This window comes from Mya arenaria, chromosome 13 (genome assembly GCF_026914265.1).
Source record: "Mya arenaria isolate MELC-2E11 chromosome 13, ASM2691426v1".
NCBI classification, from domain to species: Eukaryota; Metazoa; Mollusca; class Bivalvia; order Myida; family Myidae; genus Mya; species Mya arenaria.
Genome location: NC_069134.1, coordinates 27,446,296 through 27,472,014, shown reverse-complemented (window position 1 = coordinate 27,472,014; position 25,719 = coordinate 27,446,296). Strand labels below are relative to the sequence as shown.

General features: G+C 35.1%; 2 protein-coding genes across 3 annotated transcripts in view; one reads left to right on the top strand and one right to left on the bottom strand.

Moving 5' to 3' along the window:
* LOC128213909 (beclin 1-associated autophagy-related key regulator-like) overlaps positions 1-2,061 on the bottom strand; it is a 15,351-nt gene extending 13,290 nt beyond the window's left edge. For both annotated transcript variants that reach the window (XM_052920023.1, XM_052920024.1), the window contains exon 1: positions 1,779-2,061. In XM_052920023.1, the coding sequence (XP_052775983.1) occupies positions 1,779-1,972 (194 nt within the window). In that variant the 5' untranslated portion in view covers positions 1,973-2,061. The remainder of the gene's footprint in view (positions 1-1,778) is intronic.
* Positions 2,029-25,719, top strand: LOC128213907 (nuclear exosome regulator NRDE2-like). Its single transcript, XM_052920022.1, has 9 exons — positions 2,029-2,257; positions 7,769-7,868; positions 8,944-9,372; positions 10,666-11,657; positions 12,924-13,175; positions 13,868-15,280; positions 18,493-18,611; positions 19,583-19,654; positions 23,553-25,719. Exons 1-9 carry the CDS (start codon positions 2,161-2,163, stop codon positions 23,679-23,681), a joined length of 3,603 nt encoding a protein of 1,200 aa, XP_052775982.1. The 5' UTR covers positions 2,029-2,160; the 3' UTR covers positions 23,682-25,719.

Sequence of the window (25,719 nt, the reverse complement as noted above, 5' to 3'; positions counted from 1 at the left end):
TGGATAAAACATCCCAGATCATATTCATAGGGTGGATAAAACATCCCAGATCATATTCATAGGGTAGATAAAACATCCCAGATCATATTCATAGGGTGGATAAAACATCCCAGATCATATTCATAGGGTAGATAAAACATCCCAGATCATATTCATAGGGTGGATAAAACATCCCAGATCATATTCATAGGGTGGATAAAACATCCCAGATCATATTCATAGGGTGGATAAAACATCCCAGATCATATTCATAGGGTGGATAAAACATCCCAGATCATATTCATAGGGTAGATAAAACATCCCAGATCATATTCACAGGGTGGATAAAACATCCAAGATCATATTCATAGGGTAGATAAAACATCCTAGATCATATTCATAGGGTGGATAAAACATCCCAGATCATATTCATAGGGTGGATAAAACATCCCAGATCATATTCATAGGGTGGATAAAACATCCCAGATCATTTTGATATGGTGGACAAAACATCCCAGATCATTTTTACATTGTGGACAAAACAATCATGTACATGTACTGTAGGTAAAAATCATTTACATTTAGATATCATATAATTTAATATGTGAAAAAAACACACTTTGTTATGGTAATAAATGTGTGTCCATACTGACAAATATTTACGGACTCTAATGGAAAAATATGCTTTATCAGCCATAATAAGATGAGTTCAGATGTTTTATCGACTTTGTCAAAATGATATGGGAGGTTTTGTGCACCTAGTCAAAAATGACATGAGGATTTGTCCATGTGATGTTTTGTCAGGCTCCCTAAGTTAAGTAGTCATCATAACAGAGTAGTCATACTATTAACAGTGCTCAAGGCAGGATTTGAAGGGCAGGGTAGAGTTTTGAAAAGGGCAAGCTACATCAGTTGTGTAGGGGTGAATGGGGTGGGTGTGGAGGGGTCCACCCCTCTCACAAGGTTTGTTTTGGGTGTCTCCCCCTAGATATTTTTGTTTTCATATGCAATTTAATGCATTTTCAATCATTTCAAGACTTTAACAAACAAAAAATTCTCAAATTTAGAAGGGTGTGCTTTAATATCAAAATTAAAATTTGTCTTTTTGTCTGTGGTAGTATGATTGTACTTGTCTAAAGTCTCCCTTAGTGCAATGTCACATTTTCTCCTAAAATGAAGAGAAAACAAAGACAGTTTACCCAGAATCTCTGACGTTCAAAAGAGTGAAAATCTCCATCACTAGCTTGCTCTTTAAGAAAAGCCAATGATCCCATGGCAACTCCGCTCAGATTGCCAGTCCATATATGGCCCAGATGACAGATAATACGGCTCAGTTAAAAAACAATATGGCCCAGTTGAAAGACAATACAGTCCAAATTGGTGGTCAATATTGCACAGATCATGAAAAACAACTGCAAAGACTGAAATATGAAATAGCTTAGTTCGAAATACCAGTCTTGTGGCCTAGATTGGTTCGCAAACCCGACATGATTCATTGAACTGGGCTGTATTGTATTTAAATCTTGGCCATATCATCCCCTCATTTGGGTCATGTTATATCTGTCAACCTTGGCAATGTCATCATTCTAAACCATATACTATACTGATCATGGTAGCAACAGCAATATAATTTATATATGGAATTCCCTATCCGCTCGACAAAAGATTATAGGGTTGTGCTTCACTATTCAACTGGACATAAGTTTACTAAGCCTTTACTTTTCTAAGGTTAATTTGAGAAGGTCATTCAGGAATGATCTTCAAAACATGTCTTTGTTTTCTTTAGTAAAGAAAACTACCTGTCAGGATATCTTGCTGTTGAGTGGTGGAATTGCCCTTCATTCACACAACCTTTACAGTAGAATGGTCGTCTTGCTTCTGAACACAGGGGGCATCTTTCTACAGCAACGGAGAGGCCACTTAAGCTTTGTGAAATTGACTTTGTATTGAATTCTGTCGGAGCTTCTGTGTCAGAACAGCTGATTTCTTCCATAACAAATTACGTCATGTACATATTTGTTTACTTCCGGTTCACTGGGTTTAATCTTAGGTGGCGCAGATTAATTTTGTTGCCCGGCGTCATTTTAGAAAACAAAGGCTGGGAACCAAGTAAATGAATACAACTCCGGACAAATTCTGATGTCGGACGTCCGTTTAACCAACTGAAACAATTTCTTTACGATGTCAGGATTCACACATGGTAGCTTTCCACGGACTGGTCTTTTTCCTGCAGCTGAAAGTATTAACCAGAATGTCAAAATAGACACTGGTGTAAAAAGTGAGGAATATTATTATTGTCATATGATTTCGCGACTTTTTTCGTTTCATACTTCTTTCATAGTTTTATTGGAACGTTACTTATCGTAAAATTATGATAACTGTTTTGTTTTATTTCATTATTTTATTCATTTAAATCACTGTTTTCATATGGAAATCTGCACCTAATGCCATATCATCAAGTTAAGCTATGGCTAATTTAGTTATTATAATGACTACAGCTTAGCCGCAATAATGTGCGTTTAGGGAACGTTTTTTAACATTTGGATATTTATTGTGTTCACTATAATGCCACAAGTCGATTTATTCATACCAGTGTAAAATAAAATAGACTATTGTATTACAACAACACTGAATTGTTAAAAGAAAACATAAAAGGGACACATAAATGATATACTGGTTAATACCTTTTATTTATAACTTAAGTTTTCCATGATAAACTGACGCTGATCGGCTTCTGTCAACTTTTCACTGCCATATTGGATTAGCCACTATTAGCATATTTATCATACGCAGTGACCTCCCCTGTTGGGACATCGATATATATATATATATATATATATATATATATATATATATATATATATATATATGTATTTGTTTTATTACAATACAATACAATACAATAAGTTTTATTTCAAGTCGGCAAGACACAAACATATGTAACATAAGTTCTGATGAGCTTTTTAACCGACTGTTAACAAATGTATATGAAGATCAACAAGAGTAAAAATTGCTATAAAAGGAAAAAGTATTAGATATTTCTATATTATATATCATCTAAAAGCACACATATTAAGCACATCTAAAACTGTGTAAAAAAGCTGCTGATCCTGACCAGTGGCCTAAAAACTGCTATAAGAACTTGTGTAAATAAAACACTGAATTATCAATACCAGCACAAAAGTGCGACTGCAAAGAAAAATGGTTTTAAGAAATCAATTATCCCCCCAAATCCTATTGAGAAGAATTGATCAGCAACTTTCTCACAGAGGGTAACTACATTAGCTAAACATTCTCAGAACATATTACAACATTTAATGAAATCAGAAATAAGATTATACAACACATATAAAACAGAATGGATGTTATGATGTCCTAAACAAGTTTACATGCATGGAACAAAAGCAGAAATATTGACTACAAAGATGCAACAACTTTGTCACAAGCAAGCACAAATCAAAAATAATAAACACAAGTTGACATGCAAGTTAAGTTAGAAAAAGAGAAAACAATAATTTAATTTGATGAGGAAAATATCTTCAAAAAAATAACTTCAACTATAAGTTTAAAAAACCTTATTTATTTGTGTTCACATTTTTTATCAAATATTGATGCCTTTAACTGAAGATGACTACCTGATTTCAAATGCGCATTTTATTAGTGGAGTTTAACCGGAACAGGTGCGCGTTATCTTTGCGCTAAATATACTTTGCGCTGGGATCTTGGCTAGGAAAACAAGAAGTGGTATATGGACGCGAAGAGTCGCCAACACAAAAATTATCTAAGACTCTGAAGCGGCTGTTTATATGGACTAGACTATGGCTAAGAGAGTAAATAGTGTAGTTAGATTTTGCCTACCTGCTACCACAGGCCTCTGAATCATTGTTTTGTCACTAAAATGTTGTTTATAATCATTTTGCGTACATTTAATGAGATAAACAAAACACCTGGTAATATTTAGTGCATTTGCTTTACAAATAACTTCTTTATGTTAGTGTTAGTGACAAACAATGATTCAGAGACCTGTGCCCACTCCATGGTAGTAATTCTAAAATGGCTTCCAGGCTTTTTTGTTAAATGATATTTAACCTGGACGGAGGACAGGGGGCACATGTTTTGTATATTTTTTAAACATTCCAGGAATTACTAGGCCAGTATGTCAGTCATATAGGACATAGAATATAAAAAATGTATGCTATTTTAATGCATGCACTTTGTTTTTAAAGGGAACTCATTGTACTACACTAAGTCTTCCATATATTTTCGATTAGAATGTTGGTTTGGTAAATTAAAGTATAGAAATATATATAAAGTGGCCTGATATTTTGTCAAAATTGACTTATGCAGACTTCAACTATAAGTTTAAAACTCTTTAGAGCTTATGTAACTTGTTCATGATAGGGGCATAAACAGTTTAGTAAATTTTGCGTATGAAAGGTCCTTGAAAGTACAAATGTACACATGTACTAATATCTTAGTCTTGAACCTGAAGAACTTCGGCTTACTGAACTATATTGGTAAAGACCCCATCGATCATTTGACGATTGCTGCAATTTGTCCATCTGCCTCATCCAATGTTAATGGACCCAACATCTAAAGATATGTGGAGTACTAAATTAAAATGCTTCAGCTACATACCTTCAGGGTGAAGGCCAAACATATATATGTTGCGTATTAAAAGTAAGATAGCCAAAATAATTTTGTGTTCACTTCTTAACTTGGCTTGTATTATTGAAAGGTTTTCAAAATAACTTGGCACAAATATTCATAATAAAAACCTACAAGCATCTCTTGTTTTAATGTACGTACATATGCTCGAGTCACATCCCTTCTACAAAATACATGCCATATTTCTGAGAGGCTTCCCAGGGGATTTTGGTCTGAATGCCAGCCTCGGGGGATTTTGATATTACATCAGGGGATTTTTAATGCGGCCAAATTTCGCGCAATATCTAAATTTAAATTATAAGAATAAAAACAGAAACACACTCTAATTACAATTATTTTTGGACTTAGTCATCATGGCCCTTCATGGAATTTCACACTCATAATATTTTGGACGCTTTCCACTGTCAACCTCAGAGCTGCAATCTCACAGATATACCATTTTTAATCTTTTTTTTTGTCTTGGAAAGAGCAAATTTTTGCATAAATATCTGCAATAAGTTATATCTGATATAAGTTACTGAAAAAAATCTGATCGTAGATTTTCATATTTCCGTACGAAAATTAATGTTTTATGGCTTAAACTGTTACTAATGGTTTAGGAAAAATGCATAAAACATTAATTTTTGAACTGAATTATAAAAATCTTCGATCTGCTTTTTTGTCAGCAGTCTTATGTAACTGATTTCCATGGATTTTGTCTCGTTCCAAGACAAAAAATAAAAAAGAGTCAAAATGTTCAATCTGTGAGAGTGCAGCTTTAAGCAAGTTTAATGGGAAAAAAAAATCCAGGGGATATGGATCCCCCAGCAGGGGGCCAGGGGATGGGAGGGAATTGCGGGGGATTTTTTCCCCCAACCAGGGAATAAAGAATGTGTGCCACAGAAGGTCATAAAGCTTTTTATTGTGTGCTAAAAATATAAGTTCTCATGCCCTTGAAAGATATCAAAAACAATGGCACAAATATTTACAACACAGAGGTGCCCTTTAGGCAGAGCTACAGATAACCATTTTACTTAAAGTGTATTTTACACCCTTATGTAATCTAGTAAAGTGTATGCTTCACCCTTGGGTCATTCATTAAAGTGTAATGGCGATTTCTAAAGTGTACTGATACATTAAATTACAAAATTGATTTATTTTACTTAATGAACTTTATAGTACAAATGATAAAAGAACTTTCACAAAACTGAAATGTTGCCCAGCTAATTACAAGTCCTGATTAATTAAAACATCTTTACTACATGTACTTTGATTTCTTGACTTACGACCTTCTATACATGTAAGTCTCTTAGAAAAGTGTTTTTAGCATTTAGTCAAAACAGCTAGCGTATAACGGTAAAAAATAAATGGGAAGAACTTCACACCCTATTTATTTTTTAGCTCGACTATTCGAAGAATAAGGAGAGCTATACTACTCACCCTGGTGTCGGGGTCAGTGTTGGCATCACACCTTGGTTAAGGTTTTGCATGTAAGCACCTTTAAGTCATTATCTCAGTAAATTTAAGTAAATACATCAGTTATTGCATTGAAACTTTGGATATGTATTCCTATATCCCAACTATCTTACACACTAAATTAATAAAGTTAGATAACAATTATTTGAATATATATAATGCAAATAATAGGCCTTTATTATTCGACTTAGAAATTCTGGTTAAGGTTTTGCATTTAACCACATTTAAGTCAATATCTCAGCAAATATATCATGTATTGCATTGAAACATTAGATATTATTCCCAGATAACACTTTTTTGAATATAATGCAAATTATGGGCCTTTATTATTTGACTTAGACATTCTGGTTAAGGTTTTGCATGTAAGCACACATAGGTTAATATCTCAGCAATTACTTGATGGATTGCATTGAAACTTTATACAATGGTACTCAACCATCCAATCTACTTAAAAAACCAAGTAAGATAACACCAGTTTGCATTAAATTAAAAAAATGGCCCCTTTTTTATTCGACATCGAAATTCTGGTTAAAGTTTTGCATGTAACCACTTTTAAGTCAATACCTCAGCGAATACATCATGTATTGCATTGAAACTTTACACACAGGCTCCCATCTATTTAACCTTCTTATTTAATTAAGTAAGATAACTCTATCTTTTATGATACATGTATATAATTTTTGCCCCTTTATTATGCGACTTACAAATTCTGGTTAAGGTCTTGCATGTTAGCACACATAGGATAATATCTCAGCAACTTTTTGATGTATTGCATTGAGACTTTATACAATGGTATTCATCCACCCAACTTAATTGAATAACCAAGTTAGATAACTGTATTTTGCAAGTAATGGCCCTTTATTATTAGAATTAGAAATTCTCGTTAAAATTTTGCATGGAACCACATTTATGTTAATATCTCAGCACACCATGTATTGCATTGAAATCTAATCTAACAGTGATCCTACATGTTTCGCCTAAATGTTTCAATCCTTACATTGAAAAGCGGCGGAATAGTTGAGCGCGCTGTCTCTGTGACAGCTCTTGTTTTAAAAGAACAGGTACAAACAGCTGTTTGATTTTAAGTCGTAATCATTACAGTAATGGGCAATTTCTAAAATGTTTTTACACCCTTTACAACCCTTATCTGTAGCTCTGCTTTAGGGATGTTTTAGCCATATTCACATACCGGTATATAGGATTAAGACCGCACTAATGAGTCAAAGTTCAAGTAGCCAATAGCATGTCTACTCTTTCATCAATATAAATATTTTAATTTTAAGCTTTGCATCAATGGTATCAAGCATCTATCTCATGATCTCCCACATACCACAAGGTCAAGGTCACACAGTTATATAGGTTAAAGGTCAGCTAGCCAAATTTTGTTTCTGCCTGCATAATTGATCGGCTGTTTTGTCTCGGCTGTTTTGTCTTCAAAACAACGCCTAGCTTTTTTTGTCTTCAAAACAACGCCTAGCTTTGTCTCACCTGTATTAATTTTCATAATTCTTGTTTATTTTATAGGGTGTCAGAAGCAATTTGTTCTTTCCTTTTCTTCTACTTTGGAGAGCAGTAACACAAACTATAACAAGTCATGGTTTCCAACCAAATTCTTGTTTTGATTTGGTTCATCCATTTTCAGCACTTCAGCATTGTTTCCTTTCAGACAATGAGGATTGGTTGAAGAACAAGAGTTTTACCCATGATACAGCACAGAAATTGGAAGAGTTTCAAAAAGAACTAAAATGGCTGCAACAAGAAGAGAGGTTTGGAGTATTTTATTATTATGAAGAGATTTAGACATATATTGTTTTATCATAACTTGGGGGTTGGGGCAAAACCGTCAAACCTCCTCAAAACTTTTAGGGCAAGGAGTTAAGGAAATCACATGAATACAGTTTTTATGCATTTCAACCCTTCTTTTATGAATACATCTTTTAAAGTGGACAAACTTATATATAAGATTATGCACCAGTCAAATGTAACCACGGACCCCCCAGGTCGGGGGGTATACTGGGGATAGCCGGGGAAAAGGGCCGTGTTTTTACCTTCGAGGTGGCCCCACAGTGCCGAGTGAATGCGGTGGTTTTGTCTTCAGAACAAAATATAGCAGGGAATGGGCCTTACTTAGGATCCCTGGGATGCGGGGGCATTTGGCGGGGGTTTTACCAGCAGTTTGTCCCTGCAGGGCGGGGATTTTGCCCGGGCTTGGCTGGACCAAAAGTCAAAGTCCCCGCTTTTCCCTGGACCTGGGGGGCCGTGGTTGCAATTGACTGGTGCATTATGTATATAATATTTCAGTGGTTTTATTATTATGGTAACAATTTAAGGTTAGAGATTTGTATGTAAGGGTTCAGTTGCCGGCCAACTGGGGGGACATGGGCCCTCGTGCACCCCCACCCTTGCTAGATTTGCCACTGGTTCACTTTTGTTATAAGAGTAAAAAAGCGAAGCAACCAATTTGTTACTGTGAATTTTTTTGTCGGCATTAAATTTTACGTTTTTCCCGAAATGGCTGTTTTTCTAGGTACATAAATCCGTGTTTTTATTTGTGTTTTTTTAATTATATAAAATGGAACACTGCAATCATAAATAGAAATGAAACTATGATAAAGAAAAACACAGATATGTTACATATGATATATTGCATTTATGACATATTTAGGCAGTAACCTTTAAATATTAGGAGTGATTTGGAAATTTTGATGTCAATGAGTTTGACTCAATGTATATGTAAACTTAAGAGAAGTCAAGTGTCTTGCTGACTATGATTTAAATGCAAGTTTCTTAGATAGAAATATCTATGTATATTCATATCATATCTCATATAACATTTTTCAGTGATATTCCCGAAACATCAGCTATTATTAAACCAGTTGTTCAAGTCCAAGAAGTACCGAAGGCCACAGCAGAGGACTCCAAAAGTTATACACATGTATCGGAAATTCAAGAACCAGATATTCCAGGGCAAGACTACAAACGAGATAAACTTGGAAAGAAAAAGAAACGCAGACACAAATACTCTTCAGGAGATTCAGACTCGGAGAAAGAGAGATATGACAGAAAGAGGTATAATTCTGGTGACTCAGACTCTGGTTCAAAAGACGGCAGAACATACCACAAAGAGAGGAAAAAGAAGAAGAAGACAAAAGATTATTATTCAAGTGAAAATGAAGATAAAAAGTCGAAGAAATCTAGCAAACATAAGAAGAAACATAAGCATAAGCTGTCTGAGAGGTATTTAAGGTCACCCCCAAAGGAGAAAACAATGTAAGAAATATAAGTTTAAAGCTGCACTCTCACAGATATACCATTTTTTCAACTTTTTTATTTTTTGTCTTGGAAAGAGGAAATTTTTGCATACATATCTGCAAACCAGTGAAATCAGATTGCTGACAAAAATCAGATCGTAGATTTTCATATTTCTGTTCGAAAATTAATGTTTTATGGCTTAAACTATTACCAACGGTTTAAGAAAAATGCATAAAACATCAATTGTTGAATTTAAATTTAAAAATCTGCGATCTAACTTTTTGTCAGCATTCTCATAAATATAACTTTCCTTGGATTGTTTCGCAAAAATTGGCTCGTTCCAAGGCAAAAAATAAAAAAGATGTCAAAACGTTTAATCTGTGAGAGTGCAGCTTTAAGTTAACTGCATTGGTTTTATTGAATGAAATTACTAGTTTTGAATTGTTCATCAAACTAATGGAAATTTAAGCTGTGAATGTGTAATTATAAGATAAACTTTTCATATATATATATATATATATATATATATATATATATATATATATATATATATATATATATATATATATATACAAGTTAACCTTTTTGAAAAACATAAGCAAAATATAAAGTCTTAACACTCTTATTCAAAATTAATACAAACTCATACATATTGAACAAACATAAATTTTGAGTGATATACCTTAATTTTAAACTACTTACTTAATGATGAACTTTTGTAAAGTATTAAATGCTTTTTGCACCTTTCTTTCTAATTAAACTCGGTATCCTTCATAACAACCTTAGTTTTTGACGTTTATTTTGGTATATTAAAACAATGTAGTTATGGTAATTCTTTTTGGGAGTAAGAGTGCATCTTTAAAGGTGCACTCTCACAGATACATGTATAACGTTTTAACAACTTTTTTTTATTTTTTTAGCAAATATTTGTAAAAATATATGCAAACCAATGATAAAAGGTAGCTAACAAAAGATCAGCTCGCACATTTTCATATTTCAGTTCAAATTTTAATTTATGTTTTAAGGATTAAACCGTTAGTAACGGTTTAAGAAAAATGAATAAAACACCATTTTTTAACTAAAATATGAAAATTAATCTGTGATCTAATTTTTTGTCAGCAATCTTATATTACTAGTTTCCATGCATTTCGCATAAATTGCCTTGTTCCAAGACAAAGAATAAAATAGTTGTCAAAATGTTCAATCTGTGAGAGTGCAGCTTTAAAAAAAGGGCATATAATCTTTGACAAATACCTGATGCTTAAGATGTTCTAACTGGACTTACTCAAGATATAGCATATTCTATTACAGACCTGGCTTGTTACAAACAAAGCACATCTTCCTAAACGATGTTTATGACATTGCCCCAGACCACCCGTTTAAGCTGGACCGGGCTCCAGACAAGAACAGCCTCACATATGGTTCCCTGTACACCGGACATGTTGCTGAGTACCGGACTACATGTAACCAGTGTGTCGGTTCCCTTGGCAAAGTGCCAATATTTGTTCATGAAAAAGTGAAGAAAAAAGACAAGAGTGCCGGGAACCGGTATTATGATCGAGAGAACAGAAAGTTAGGGAATCAATATCCAAAGGAAAGAATAGTCATGAACTTGGGTGATTCTAATAATGTTGAAACAATGCCAGAGTTTGTTGCTTTTGGGAAAGACCCTACAATTGGTGCTATCGGTGTGAAAGTTGGCGACATTCAAAATGTTAGAGATACAATTCTTGACCCAGCTACAAGTCTTTATGTACAGGGAATGGGAGGCAAATCAGAGATTAATAATAAAGACGACATTATTGTTGAATTAGATGAGACAAGGGTAAAAGTTGGGGAATATAACAGAAAACTCAGGGAAAATCCGGGCAGTATCAAACTATGGCTAGAGTTTGCTAAATTTCAGGACAGTATTTCAGCTGAAGCAAATCTAAAAAAGGAAAGTGTGAATGAAAAGAAGATGACTGAGAAAGCTGTGTTGGAAAAAAAGATAAGCATCATAGAGAAAGCACTTGGACATAATCCTGGCCACATTGACCTGCTTCTTGCCAAGATTGAGCTAAGTGCAGAGATAGTTGATTCAAGCAAGATAAACAAAGATCTTGAACAACTTCTGTTTGTCCATCCAGCCAATACAAAGCTCTGGAAATACCACCTCATGTTTAACCAGTCCAGACTGACTGTGTTCACTGTTGCGAAACAGTGCAAACTCTACCACAAGTGTTTGAAAATGTTGCTCAGAATCCATACTGGGGTTTTGCAGACTCACTCAGTTCCTGAAAATCTGGAACATGAAATAATTGGTAAGTGTTTTTTGAGGGTTCATACAAATATTTCTATGTCTAATTGATGTTTACCTGATATTGGGTTTGTGTTTATGGTTGCTTTGACATTAAAAATAAATTTAATGCATTGGACTTTTTATTTTAAATATATCTGAAAGCAAGCTACATGATGAACTATCAGGTATGTGATTTGTCTGCGTATTTCTGCGGATCCAATGGCTCTCCATCCTTGGCACCCCAGCGTATCATAACCAATATGATACCCTAGGCAAATCAGCTGTAAAAATCTCGTACTCATGAAATATAATTAATAAGTCGAAATCCAGCCACTTGAATGGTCGCATTAGATACACCTCATGCGGTGCGGAAATGGCAGAGAAGTTACAGATGTAATCTCGGTTCAAAATAATCCAATGAGATCACGGCTTACAAATTGTTTTAGGCAGAATATTGTTAAATATGCCGATAGCTCTTTACAAAGGAGATTCTTCCCTTTTTGATATCGGCTATTTCATTGGTTGGAAAATGCTTATGAATATTCAAGATTTATGAAGTTTCCCTAGCCAACTTGCCCAGAGAATCATACAGGTTATGATACTATAATCAGATACGCTAGGGTGCCGAGGATGATGGCTCTCATGACAAACAAAAACAAAATTGATTTTTTTTCTTTTTCTTTTTGTTGTTACATTATTTGTTGTTAATATTGACAGTCTCCCTTAGTTTAAACTTTATTTAATTTTACAACGATTGTGAAACAAGCTATTACAACTTATATTAATCACTCTCGTTGGCACGATGTTGCGCGAGAGTGTGGTCTTAAATATAAAGCCAGCAGAGCCCTCAAATTGGGAACTCAGAGTAGTCCCGGCTAATCACATACCTGACTATTATGAGCCATCACATAGGATAATATTTGAATGTGATTGAAATGTTAATAAACCCAGCAGTTTATTGAAGACAGATAGTCTTTTGTGTAGTTGTTGTTTTCTTAAGAAAAAGTTGGGTTATTGTCATAGCCATGTTGTTCATGTTGGCAAGGTCAGGGTTGTTCATGTTGGCAAGGTCATGGCTGTTCATGTTGGCAAGGTCAGGGCATGGGCAAAAAATCAATATTGGAACACATGAAGACTATATGTGCTTGCATACCAAGATCCATAACTTTCGATGTAATTCTTTTAGAGTAATGCGCCTTTCTAGACTAAAAATAAACAAACAGAGAAGGGTTGGCAATGCTTTTGGGGCTCTTGTTAAATAGAACTTAAATTCACTGTTTTTTTACAGAGATATTCCTGCAATACTGTCAGTTCCTGATTCAAGTTGGCTTCAATGAGCGGGCTCTAGCCACATTTCAAGCCATTCTGGAGTACAACCTTTTCTGCCCTCCACTTTTGAAGAATGCATCTAAAGAAAACAAGATGGCTAACTTTGAAGAGTTCTGGGATAATGAGTCAGCAAAAATTGGAACCCAGGGGGCTTGTGGGTGGAATCAGACTGGAAGTGAGGCTGGAAGTGATGTGCTGAGTAATGACCAAGGTAGTTTATTAAGATAATGCTAAGGCCACTCCAAATTGATGTTTTGTACTACAGATATACTGCACCTATTTTGCAGAAAATTCCCTTAAGTATAGAATTATGTTTTTTGGCAACCATTACTATTTTTTTACCTGATAATAAATAAAGCCAAACAAAGCTTTCTTGTAGAGCCTTGTGCATAAAACAAGACAAAGGTATTCAACTGTTTAAACTTACAGTGGAAGACTGAAACAGGTCCATAAAATGAATACTTCTTTAATTTAAAGTAAAAGGGTGAATTATGCTGTTATTGTTCAGGATAATCATTTAAAGTATTTATTTTGTAGGAAGAAATAAGTTTGTTCCTTTTTTAAACTAAACGTTTAGTTATTTTTTTACCGATATTTTTGCCCACTAACTTGCCAAATTTTTCACAGCAAAAATCTGTAGAACAAAAAAAGGATGTGTGGCCTTAAAAGTTATATAGTGTATATATTTAAGATAGCTTTATATTGTGAATATTAAGATTTACCAAAGTAAAATTTGTTCCAGAATCTTGGATGGTTCCATGAAAAGGTTGGTTGCCATGGCAATCAAAATAAAGAAAAATATCTTAAATCAGACCAATATTTTGTTTTCAGAAGAACTTGGAAACTATTTCAAAGAATTGCTTGAAACTTACAAGTTATTGAAGTGAATAATGTGTATTTCAGATGCTCTTGAAGAGCAAGAGGAGGCAATTATAGAGAGGAAGGAAAGCAAACATTTCACCTGGCTGAAGATCGAGTTGCTTAGAGACCATCACCATTGGTTGCCATGGAAACCTGACCTCTCCAAAGGTCAGACTGAGGAGGATTGTGAAGACCCTGAGAGGATGGTCGTGTACGATGATGTAAAGCCAGTGGTGTTTGATATCTCAGAGATGCTACATTATGACCTTGTTGTTGCCTTGCTTGAAATGCTAGGACATGAACCCATGGGGTGTCCGAAATCAAAGTTTTCAGATGCATTTGTAAGTCTGTCAGATAAACTTAATGCTCACGATGATCATTCTAATTTTAGTGGAGCTGTCTTCGAACTACAAAGTACATGTGATCTCTCTCAAAATCCAGTGCTAAAACCATTTGTGATAAATATTTTGAAGCAGGTAATACCTTGTTTCAATGGAAGTGAGAACACAAGCTTGACATTGATGTTGCTAGAAGTGCAGTTATCATGTTACAAGATGAATAATCTTTCAAAGAGTGATAAAAAGGAAATTCGGAAAATTGTTAAGAATTTGTTAAAAGATGAAAAAAATAGGAATAACTTAGCTGTGTGGTGCAGGTACATTGAAATAGAACGCATCATAGGAAAACCTGGGGAAGCTAAAGTGATTGCAGAAACTGCAATGGCAATGTACAGCGGAAAAAATATTGAGGAAACAACACCTGAATCTAATGGGTTGATTGATCTGTATTCCCTTTATTGCGATATCTTGATGGATATCAATCATGGAAGATCGTGTGAGTTGTTGTGCAAAAAGACAGGTGCTAGTTTAGATGTGAAGAAATCAGTGTTAGCAACTCTTGCTTGCTTGATGGATGAAAAGAAATTTGATCCTAAAGCTACTGGGGAAATTCCTAGTTCTTCTGTCCTGAAAACTGTCTCCAAGTTTTCCAAAGCATTAGAAAGAGCAAATGCTAACTTTTTTCGAAGCCCAACTCAAGATAACAAGAATAGACTTTTATCCACAGTTTGGTGCTACGCAAAGTTTACCTATTGCAAAAGTGGATTAGAATTGTCAGTAGACATGATCTCAGATGTGATACAAAATCTTTACTTATTGACTGACCCTAGCGTAACTAGAGGCCTCCATGAATACAAACTCAAGCTGATAGTTCACCACATGGCTGTGTCGTCAGGCCTGGTATCATATCTCCGAGACCATCTAGATCAGGCGCTGCAGGCCTTTCCCAATGATCCGATATTTTTGTCGTTATTTGTGGACATTGAAAGGAAATCGAAGATCAGCGGTCGCTTGAATCGGTTCTTTGACAGGGCGTGTAGGATGGCAGAATCTCATATTCCAGTTGCTGTTGGAGTGGGCTTTCTCTGCAGTGTTCTTCAGGATAGAAAATCTATAGGTATGCTTGAATACCGGGCTTTTACAGTAATTATTGGGCAAAGGCCTGGCCTTTTCAAATTGGGAAAATTAAATGCTTTAAAGCTGCACTCTCACAGATATACCATTTTTACAACTTTTTTATTTATTGTCTTGGAAAGAGCAATTTTTTGCGTAAATATCTGCAATCCAATGATATAAGATTGTTGACAGAAAAATCAGATTGTAGACTTTCATATTTCTGTTTGAAAATTAATGTTTTATGGCTTAAACTGTTACGGTTTAAGAAAAATGCATAAAACATCAATTTTTGAACTTTAATGTAAAAATTAACTTTGTTGGCGTCATTTTTATAAGACAGAAAACTTGAATAATTATGCTAGAGAGTCTAAAAACAGCACAGTCATCGTCAACATTGGCCGCCGTCTTGATTTCTGCAATGCGTGCTGGGTAATATCACGTGACCTAAGAAATTTGGCAATTAACCATTGTGCAATCGTTACTGGGTTGCTAGGACAGAAAATTATTCCGTAACGCTAGCAATTTAAACTTTCAACCTACTGTATACATCGTAGTAAAATGAAAAGTGAACACACTTTCAAAACACTTCATTGGCGAATCAGTGTCGTTAACGTGTAACCGATAGTCCTTTTCCGGTAAAACAAAGTACACGTACCGCCAAAATACAATGCAATCGTTACGCAAGACACAGGGACAGAAAAAAACTCGACTTTGGATGATATTATGCATAAATAAACGAAGGCATCATACTTATGCAATATTAACCGTCTATTTCTTGAATTATGAGGTTTTTAGTACATTTTATTTCTGATATCATAGAGGTTATTGTTGTATGTTTGGTATGAAACGTCAGTAAAACATGTGATCGATATTGACTCGGGAGTGTAGTCTGTCCTATTAAGCGCTTAGTTGACCCAAATTTAATTGATTTAACATTAAACACCAAAATCACAGGTTTAAACATTTTATTCAATTAAACATTTTATTCAATTTATAAACAATTAACTTTTTTATCATTATCTGAATAAATTTTCCGACCTTATTTAAAGACAATTTTAATATTGACAAATTATATTTTTCCATCCAGGTAACAGTAGCAAAAATGAAATCTGCCGTATAGAAAAATCTTCTTCTCAGAATTTGCTGCTCCAATTTTAACATAATTTGACAGAAATGTTCCTAAGCTGATCATCTGTATAAACATTCATTAAAAAACATGTCTGCCAGAGGCGGGGCTAGTTACCACTATATGGCTATAAGGAAAACGTTGAAATTCTTCTTATTAGAAGCCATTGACCCGATTTCCAAATTATTTTACAGAAGTGTTCCTTAGGCGACACTTTTTATAAAAAAAAAAATCTTTTTTTTTTTTTTTATCAGCTCTACTGGCCAAAGGCCAGAAGAGCTTATGCGATGCTAATGTGTACGTAGTATGTGCATCCGTGGGTCCGTGCATTTGTGCGTCTGTAAACAATTGCTTGTGAACATGATAACAGTCTTCAGTTTTGATTGTATCTTGATTAAACTTGTACAGTATTTAGATATCCATTAGAGCTCGGTTCCTTTCGAAAACCAGCCAAATTCGCCCATGCATGCCTAGATTATGGCCCTTGATAGTATAAAAAAATGCTATTGTGTAAACACTAGCTTGTGAACACGATACAGTCTTCAGTTTTGATTGTGTCTCGATGAAACTTGTACAGTATTTAGATATTTATTAGAGCTTGGTTCCTTTCGAAAACCAGCCAGATCCGACCACTGCAGTCTATCCAAGAACTACAGTTTAAGACTGAGTGGACTGGTTCACCATGCCAGGTCATGGCTGGAACATTCATACTTGTACTTTGTCTTTCCACAGACTACAGTTCAACATTGTTTGACTGGTTCACTGTGCCAGGTCATGGCTAAAACATGTATTCATACTTGTACTTTGTCTATCCACAGACTACAGTTCAACACTGAGTGGACTGGTTCATCATGCCAGGTCATTGCTGGAACTTTCATATTTGAACTTTGTCTTTCCACAGACTACAGTTCAACACTGAGTGGACTGGTTCACTGTGCCAGGTCATGGCTGGAACATTCATACTTGTAATTTGTCTATCCACAGACTACAGCTCAACCCTGAATGGACTGGTTCACTGTGCCAGGTCATGACTAGAACATTCATACTTGTACTTTGTCTATCCACAGACTGTACTTTGTCTATCCACAGACTACAGCTCAACCCTGAGTGGACTGGTTCACTGTGCCAGGTCATGGCTGGAACATTTATACTTGTACATTGTCTTTCCACAGATTACAGTTCAACCCTGAGTGGACTGGTTCACTGTGTCAGGTCATGGCTGGAACATTCATACTTGTACTTTGTCTTTCCACAGACTACAGCTCAACCCTGAATGGACTGGTTCACTGTGCCAGGTCATGGCTGAAAGAAGCATACTTGTACTTTGTCTTTCCACAGACCACAGTTCAACACTGAGTGGACTGGTTCACTGTGCCAGGTCATGGCTGGAACATTCATACTTGTACTTTGTCTTTCCACAGACTACATGTCAACCCTGAATGAACTGGTTCACTGTGCCAGGTCATGGCTGGAACAAGCATACTTTTACTTTGTCTTTCCACAGACTACAGCTCAACCCTGAATGGACTGGTTCACTGTGCCAGGTCATGGCTGGAACAAGCAAACTTGTACTTTGTCTTTCAACAGACCACAGTTCAACACTGAGTGGACTGGTTCACTGTGCCAGGTCATGGCTGAAACATTCATACTTGTACTTTGTCTTTCCACAGACTACATGTCAACCCTGAATGAACTGGTTCACTGTGCCAGGTCATGGCTGGAACAAGCATACTTTTACTTTGTCTTTCCACAGACTACAGCTCAACCCTGAATGGACTGGTTCACTGTGCCAGGTCATGGCTGGAACAAGCAAACTTGTACTTTGTCTTTCAACAGACCACAGTTCAACACTGAGTGGACTGGTTCACTTTGCCAGGTCATGGCTGGAACATTCATAGTCTTGTACTTTGTCTTTCCACAGACTACACTTCAACACTGAGTGGACTGGTTCACTGTGCCAGGTCATGGCTGGAATATTCATAATTGTACTTTGTCTCTCAACAGACCACAGTTCAACACTGAGAGGACTGGTTCATCATGCCAGGTCATGGCTGGAACATTCATACTTGTACTTTGTCTTTCCACAGATTACAGTTCAACACTGAGCGGACTGGTTCATCGTGCAAGATCATGGCTGGAACACAGTCTGTCTACAACCTGTCTGGAACACTCCATCCTGCTATGGCGGCTGTATCTCACACTTGAGGTATTTTTTAGGTTTGAAATTAACTGGCGTGGTACTTAAGACTTTGATATAATGGTTTATTTGATGATAAACTTGCTACGAGAACAGTATTGCTGATAAATATTGCTGCATAAGTAACAAATACTAATTATCAAAATGTATTATGATAAATTATTTTTATGCTTTCTGGTTGTTTATTAAAATATGAAGGTGGATTATATCTTGATTAACCAAGTTGAGTTTATCGAAATATAATGTCACTGCTTTCCCAGATTTTACCTGTTTTATTAAAAGTAATGCTTACATAAATGCATTCAGTGCTGGAAGAAAATGCAATGATGTCATTTAATTTTATTTCCAGTATGATGTCATTTGATTTGAAATTTGAAGTTGTTTTCCATACTTAAATATTAATTCAATTTTGTTATTGTTAGATTATAAGCACAAAATGAAAATGAAAATTGTTTCAGTGTAAATTACAATTTATACCACCACGTGAACACCAAACGTAAATGTTTTACTATTAAACTGGCGGAGAAGTCTCTTGTGAATAATACTTTTGGTGCTCACTTGGTGAAATACATGGCATATCTTAAACTGAAACAATCAATTATCCTTTTATCTCATAGTGATGTTATGAGTACATGAAATAGAGATGATGGCACTTTTGGTGCTCATTTGGTGAAATATATTGCATATCTTAAACTGAAACAAATATCTTTTATCTCATAGTGATGTTATGAGTACATGAAATAGAGATGATGGCACTTTTGGTGCTCATTTGGTGAAATATGTTGTATATCTTAAACTGAAACAAACATTATCCTCTATATTATGGAAAATGAAAAAGTATAGTTTATATGAGTAGATGAAATAGAGATTATGGTCTGTAACCTTTGAAAAAGATGGTAGTGAAAACTGAATACAACTTTTGGTTTTGTAACTTAATTGCTTGACTTTGTTTTACCAATAATTGTTCCATCATGTTCCAGAGCGAGGTAGAGGGAGGGGGCAGACTGAAGGGCGTGTTCTACAGGGCCGTACAACACTGCCCCTGGGCTAAGGTTAGAACCTTTTTTAGCTCGACTATTCGAAGAATAGGTGGGCTATACTACTCGCCCCAGCGTCGGCTTCGGCGCCCGGTTAAAGTTTTAGGGCAAGTTGGGATTTTCACTTATAAGTCCAATACCTTTCATTCAATTGACTTAATACTTCACACAGTTGTTCAGGGCCATCACATGATGAGGTATGATAACTCCATATTATTCTTTACACAGATTATGGCACCTGATTGACTATGAAACTTAGGTTAAAGTTTTAGGGCAGGTTTGGATATTTATAAATAACTTCTATACCCTTTGTTTAATTGAGTGAATACTTCACACAGTTTTTCAGGACCATCACACAATGAGGTTACATAACTCCCTATTTTCCTTAATACAAGTTATGGCCCCTGATTGACTTTGGTTAAAGTTTTAGGGCCGGTTAAAGTTTTAGGGCAAGTTGGGATTTTCACTTAGAACTCCAATACCATTCATTCATTTAATTGACTTAATGCTTCACACAGTTGTTCAGAGTCATCACATAACGAGGTTAGATAACTCCATATTATCTTTTATACAAATAATGGCCCCTGATTGACTATGGAACTTAGGTTAAAGTTTTAGGGCAGGTTGGGATATTTATAAATAACTTCTATACCCTTCATTCAATTAACTTAATACTTCACACAATTGTTCAGGACCATCACCCAATGAGGTTACATAACTCCATATCCTTAATACAAGTTATGGCCCCTGATTGACTTAGGTTAAAGTTTTAGGCAAGTAAAAGTGAAGGGCAAGTTGGGATTTAAATAAAAAAAACTTCTATACCTTTCATTCAATGCAATAAATAAAATTCAAAATTATTTACGACCATCTTACAACAAGAAACATAACTCCATTTTAACCCTAAATACAAATTATTGTCCTTGAATTTCTTATATTTTTTTAATTTCTTTTGAAAGGCATATTTGTATATTCTTTACCACATTTTCATAATGGGAAATCAAGTTATTTGAATGACTTGCGTCATTGTTCGGGCGGCCTGGTGGGAGGGCAGCATCAAAGTCACCTTATGTATTGAATAATTATGCCTCCCTTCGAAGAAGAGGGGTATATTGCTTTGCACATGTTGGTCGGTATGTCCGTCGGTAGACCAAAGCTTTTCCGACTGATAACTGAGCAATTCCTGGAAGTATGGTCATCAAAAAACTTGATATGAAGGTTGGGCCTGACCAGTAGATGACCCCTATTGATTTAAGGGCTCATCGGGTCAAAGGTCAAGGTCACAGTGACCTTTAATGGTAAAATAATTTTAAAGCTTGTCCAAGTGATAACTCAACAATGCCTAGACCTATGGTCATCAAACTTGATATGGAAGTTGGGCCTGACCAGTAGATGACCCCTATTGTTTTGGGGGATTGTTGGGCCAAAGGTCAAGGTCAAGTGACCTTGAATGGTAAAAGATTGTCGGAGTGATAACTCTACAATGCCTGCACCCATAGTCCTCATACCTGACTTGGAGTTGTGTCTGACCTGTAGATATGACCCCTTATGATTTTAGGGGTCAAAGGTCAAGGTCACAGTGACCTTGAATGAAAAAAGCTCGTCTGTGTGATAACTTGTCAATGCCTGCACCCATGGCCCTCAAACTTGACAAAGGTCATGGTCATAACACACTCTATCCTCACACTTTTAATGGTGATAATCTTAAAACTGCCTCAACAGCATCCAATGTCAGTGACAAATCAGCTGTCATTACGGTCCATGCATATTTCATTCAATTGTCCATATAATCCTGACAACATAGCTCAGGGGGGGGGGGGGGGGCATAATGTTTGACAAACATCACTTGTTTTAGTTAGGTTTGACATAAAGAGACCAAACTTGGTAATATTACATTGTTATTGTATTCACTTCTAAGTCTAAGCGGTGTAGTCGAGCACGCTGTCTTACGACAGCTCTTGTTGTTTGTTTGTCAAGTGTTCCAAACCAATAATACATCTTAATCCCAGCTTTGAAGCATTTTGGGTTTGTTCTGAAAAGAATCACGTGTCGTTGACACCATGATTTCATTGGCCAATTTAGGACTTAGAACAGTTTGGAAGTTATGAGGGCTGGAGATTTTGAGATAGAACAGAAAGGAATGTAAAATAACTCTCTAAACATAATAGATAGGCTGTTCTAAGTTAGACCAAATGAAAGGGCTTGAAAAAACAATTTTAATGATACAAAAATCTAAAAATAACCCCAAAATTGACAGTATGGAATTCAAGCGACGATATTTTAACTAAAGTGTAAAAATTGGAATTGTTATATTTCTTTTAAAAACTAGATCTTTAAAATGAAGTTTTCGTTTTTGAAAATGTAAGTGTCCATGTTTTAAATGCAAAATATACAATTAGAATAACTGTTTCTTTAAATGAAATAAATCAGATAAGGAAATTGTTGAAGTTAAGGAAAGGTAAATTTTAACTTAAAAATATACCATTTTTTCAACTTTTTATTTTTTGTCTTGGAAAGAGCAATTATTTTTTTTAAATATCTGCAAACCAATGATATGAGATTGCTGACAAAAAATCAGATCATAGATTTTCATATTTCTGTTCGAAAATTAATGTGTTATTGATTAAACTGTTACTAACGGTTTAAGGAAAATGCATAAAACATCAATTTTTGAACTTAAATATAAAAATCTGCAATCTTATTTTTTGTCAGCAGTCTTTTATATCTGGTTTTCATGGATTTTCGCAAAAAATGGCTCGTTCCAAGATAAAAAATAAAAAAGTTGTCAAAATGTTTAATTTGTGAGAGAGCAGCTTTGAGATGCTTCTGAAATATTTCCCCAGGTTCCAACATCAGAAAAAGTCAAATTACAATTTCATGTTACCACTTACCATCGAAGTTAAAAAAAGTCTTTGTTTTTAAACTTTTTAAAAGTGCATTTGGAAAAATATTCCAGATAGTGACTTTGTTTAATTACTCCTGTTTTTTGGGGGGATACTGACAATTGGTTTTTATCTACCGAATAAAAATGAAACCAATTTTGCTTTGTGTTATCATTGTATGGTTTTAAAGATAACCATCGCCATTTTCACGAAAAAAAAACTTTTTGTCACTGTCAACAAACATGGTGGCCGAAAATGCCAGACAATTTGACATTTTTTCTATGCGTCTTTTAACCCAAAACATAAATTAAAAGTTTTTTCCCCCGATTTAGCACATATTTTTTTCCCTGCGTCTAATACCCCCTATCGTCTTATAACCAGTCATTTACGGTACACATTCTTTACAAAATAAGTATTTAAAGGAGTAATATTAAACAAGTGTTTGAATCATACTGAGTTGAGATTGAGAAATGACCCGAGTTTTGAAAGTGTAATCAGTTGCTGATTGAATATTGAAAAATGAGAGTTGAAAATTTATCCTAAATATATATATAGCGAATAATTGTTTATTATATATTATAAGATTGTATTATAATTCACTGTGTGAGCACCAAAAGATATTTTTCACAAGTGGCTGGGCACAAGTAAAAATAAATCACTTTTGGTGTTCACAAGGTGAAATATATTACTATCTTACACTGAAACAAACAGGTTTTTTATTATATGCCTAAAATTGGAGTTAAAAGGTCAATCAATTACACATTTTTAGGAAAACGTTTAAAACGTTTAAATTTGTATGTGCACGTAATGCCATGTGGTAAATGATGTCGTTGAATTTGTGTCACAGCCCTGTGCTCGCTGACATTTGATTGAGTGGGCTAAGATTTCAAAAGTAGTGAAAAATATCAATATGATATTTTCACTGTTTGAAACATAAAAAAATCAATTTAATTGCACTGACAAATATTTATTAACCACCAAAAACAAAATAAAATACTTTCCCAGTAACTGCATCACTCTCTTTTTTCCAGAGTGTGTACCTTGACGGAGTGAGACTTCTGGGTGAGGTGCAGCTGCAGGAGATTGTGGACCTCATGACAGAGAAAGAAATACGCGTCCATCTGCCTACTGAGGAACTAGATATCCTCATTAGTCCATAACCGCAAGTCATTGGCTATGGGCTATGTCGGGGCAGTGAACAGTTTCATAGGACCATGGACCTCATGACAGAGAAAGAAATACGCGTCCACCTGCCTACTGAGGAACTAGATATCCTCATTAGTCCATAACCGCAAGTCATTGGCTATGGGCTATTTGTGGGAGCAGGGGACAGCTTCATGGGATCACGGACCTCATGATGAAGAAGGAAATACATTTTTGAGAAACTAGATATCTCGTCAGTCAGTGAACACTTTTGGCTAATTGATAGACACATAGAAGTTCTGATTTTGACTGTGTTCCATCAATTTCCGCACATTCATATCCACATTGAGGTCCTGGATAGTCTACTCACAAGGCCCCAATTTCTCGAAACTACTTTAGTCCCTTATAACAGAATTAAACTATTCTCACAACTTTGTTGTTCGTTAAAATGTGTTATATTTACTTCAAGAATTTTTAGAAATTATGTAGGAATAATCTGTATGATTATCAGAGCAAACCATTTTTTATGCCCCCTTTTGAAAAAAGTGGGGTATATTGTTTTGCACATGTCGGTCGGTCGGTCGGTCGGTCGGTCGGTCGGTCGGTCTGTCTGTCTGTCGGTCGGTCGGTCGGAATACCAAATGGTTTCCGATCAATAACTTGAGAACGCTTTGACCGAGGGACCTCATACTTGTTATTTATTAAAATCCATTTTCAGTATATATTTTGGCTAATTGATATAAGCGACTTAAGCCTGTTAAGCTTAAGAAGTTTCGAGAAATTGGGGCCTGATTAACACAATTACTTGTGTTGTAGAAACTTTCAAAATTTGGACATGTATATGCTTTGTCTTAGTCTGTCAAAACAAAAAACAACAACATTAAATGACATTGATAGTGGCTGCTTATATGGACTAGCTCATCACATTAGGGGCAATTCGCCAGATCATGTTGGGAACATTTCATCAATTATCAAACCAAAAAGAATTTTATTGTCCATCTGTCTGAAAAGAAACTATGTATTCTCATTAGTGTGTCAACACACCGGCTGTCATGTGCTTGTCAATTATTAGTTACATTTGTTACGGGAAGATTTTTGTTTGAAAGTGACTGAACTACATGGTATCTTTCATTTCTGGTGCCCAATTGGTGCGCATAAAATATGATGCTTTGGAAACGGCTACATGAGAGCTGCGAATCTAAAGACCAAAACCGGTCTTATTTTAGTCAAACAAGGAAATATCTCAACAATATCAAAGTCTAATTACAGCTAAGGTTAGAGGGTTTTGCACTAGGACAATGACACCATGGCTATGACAATACCTAGACTTTTTCTGTAAATTAATATAGTTTCTTTTTAGCTTGACTGTTTAACTATGAAAAAAATAGGACTATTGTGATACCATTGGTGTCTTCAGTGTCATTCAATTTTTGTTTTAATGCAATTACTTCAAATACCTGGAACTTGGAACCGTTCAATAAAACTTGGTACACATGTAGCCAGAAACAAAACGCACATTTAGATCAAGATCCATAACAAAAAGAAAAAATCAGAAATATGAAACTTCGTCGCTAAATGAAGCACAGTTTAAAATATTCAAATGAAACTTTAAACATGTGTTGTCAGAGACATTACTCGCATGCAAATCAGGACCCGTAACTATGGCTTGAGTAATTGTTGAGTTATGCCCCTTTTGACAAAAAAAATAACAGGCAAGCATCAGCGTTCTTAGCACTCTTGTTTGATTATACATATATACAAATTTGATAACATATATAAATGAACTATATGCGTATAAAAGTTTGTCAAAAACTAGTAATTTTCATAATTATATGTTTTTTTAAGTCTATATATCATTATAGAATAAGTAAAATTGTACTTATTCAAAATTTCCTTTTGCTGGCAATTTTTTCTCATTGGAAAGGCCTAGGCGCTATTCTATGTATGCAAAATACAGCCGTTGTTATCAATTGTAAATGTTGAAAAACATGTACGTATTTCTCTGTTTAAGTAAAATGGAAAATATTACTATGTGGAATTAAAATTTGCATTCCA

Coding starts and splice junctions, on each gene's coding strand:
- LOC128213907 (XM_052920022.1), top strand. CDS start 2,161: ATGTCAGGATTCACACATGGTAGCTTTCCACGGACTGGTCTTTTTCCT. Junction 11,658..12,923: donor TCTGGAACATGAAATAATTG/GTAAGTGTTTTT, acceptor GTTTTTTTACAG/AGATATTCCTGCAATACTGT. Junction 15,281..18,492: donor TCAGGATAGAAAATCTATAG/GTATGCTTGAAT, acceptor GTCTTTCCACAG/ATTACAGTTCAACACTGAGC.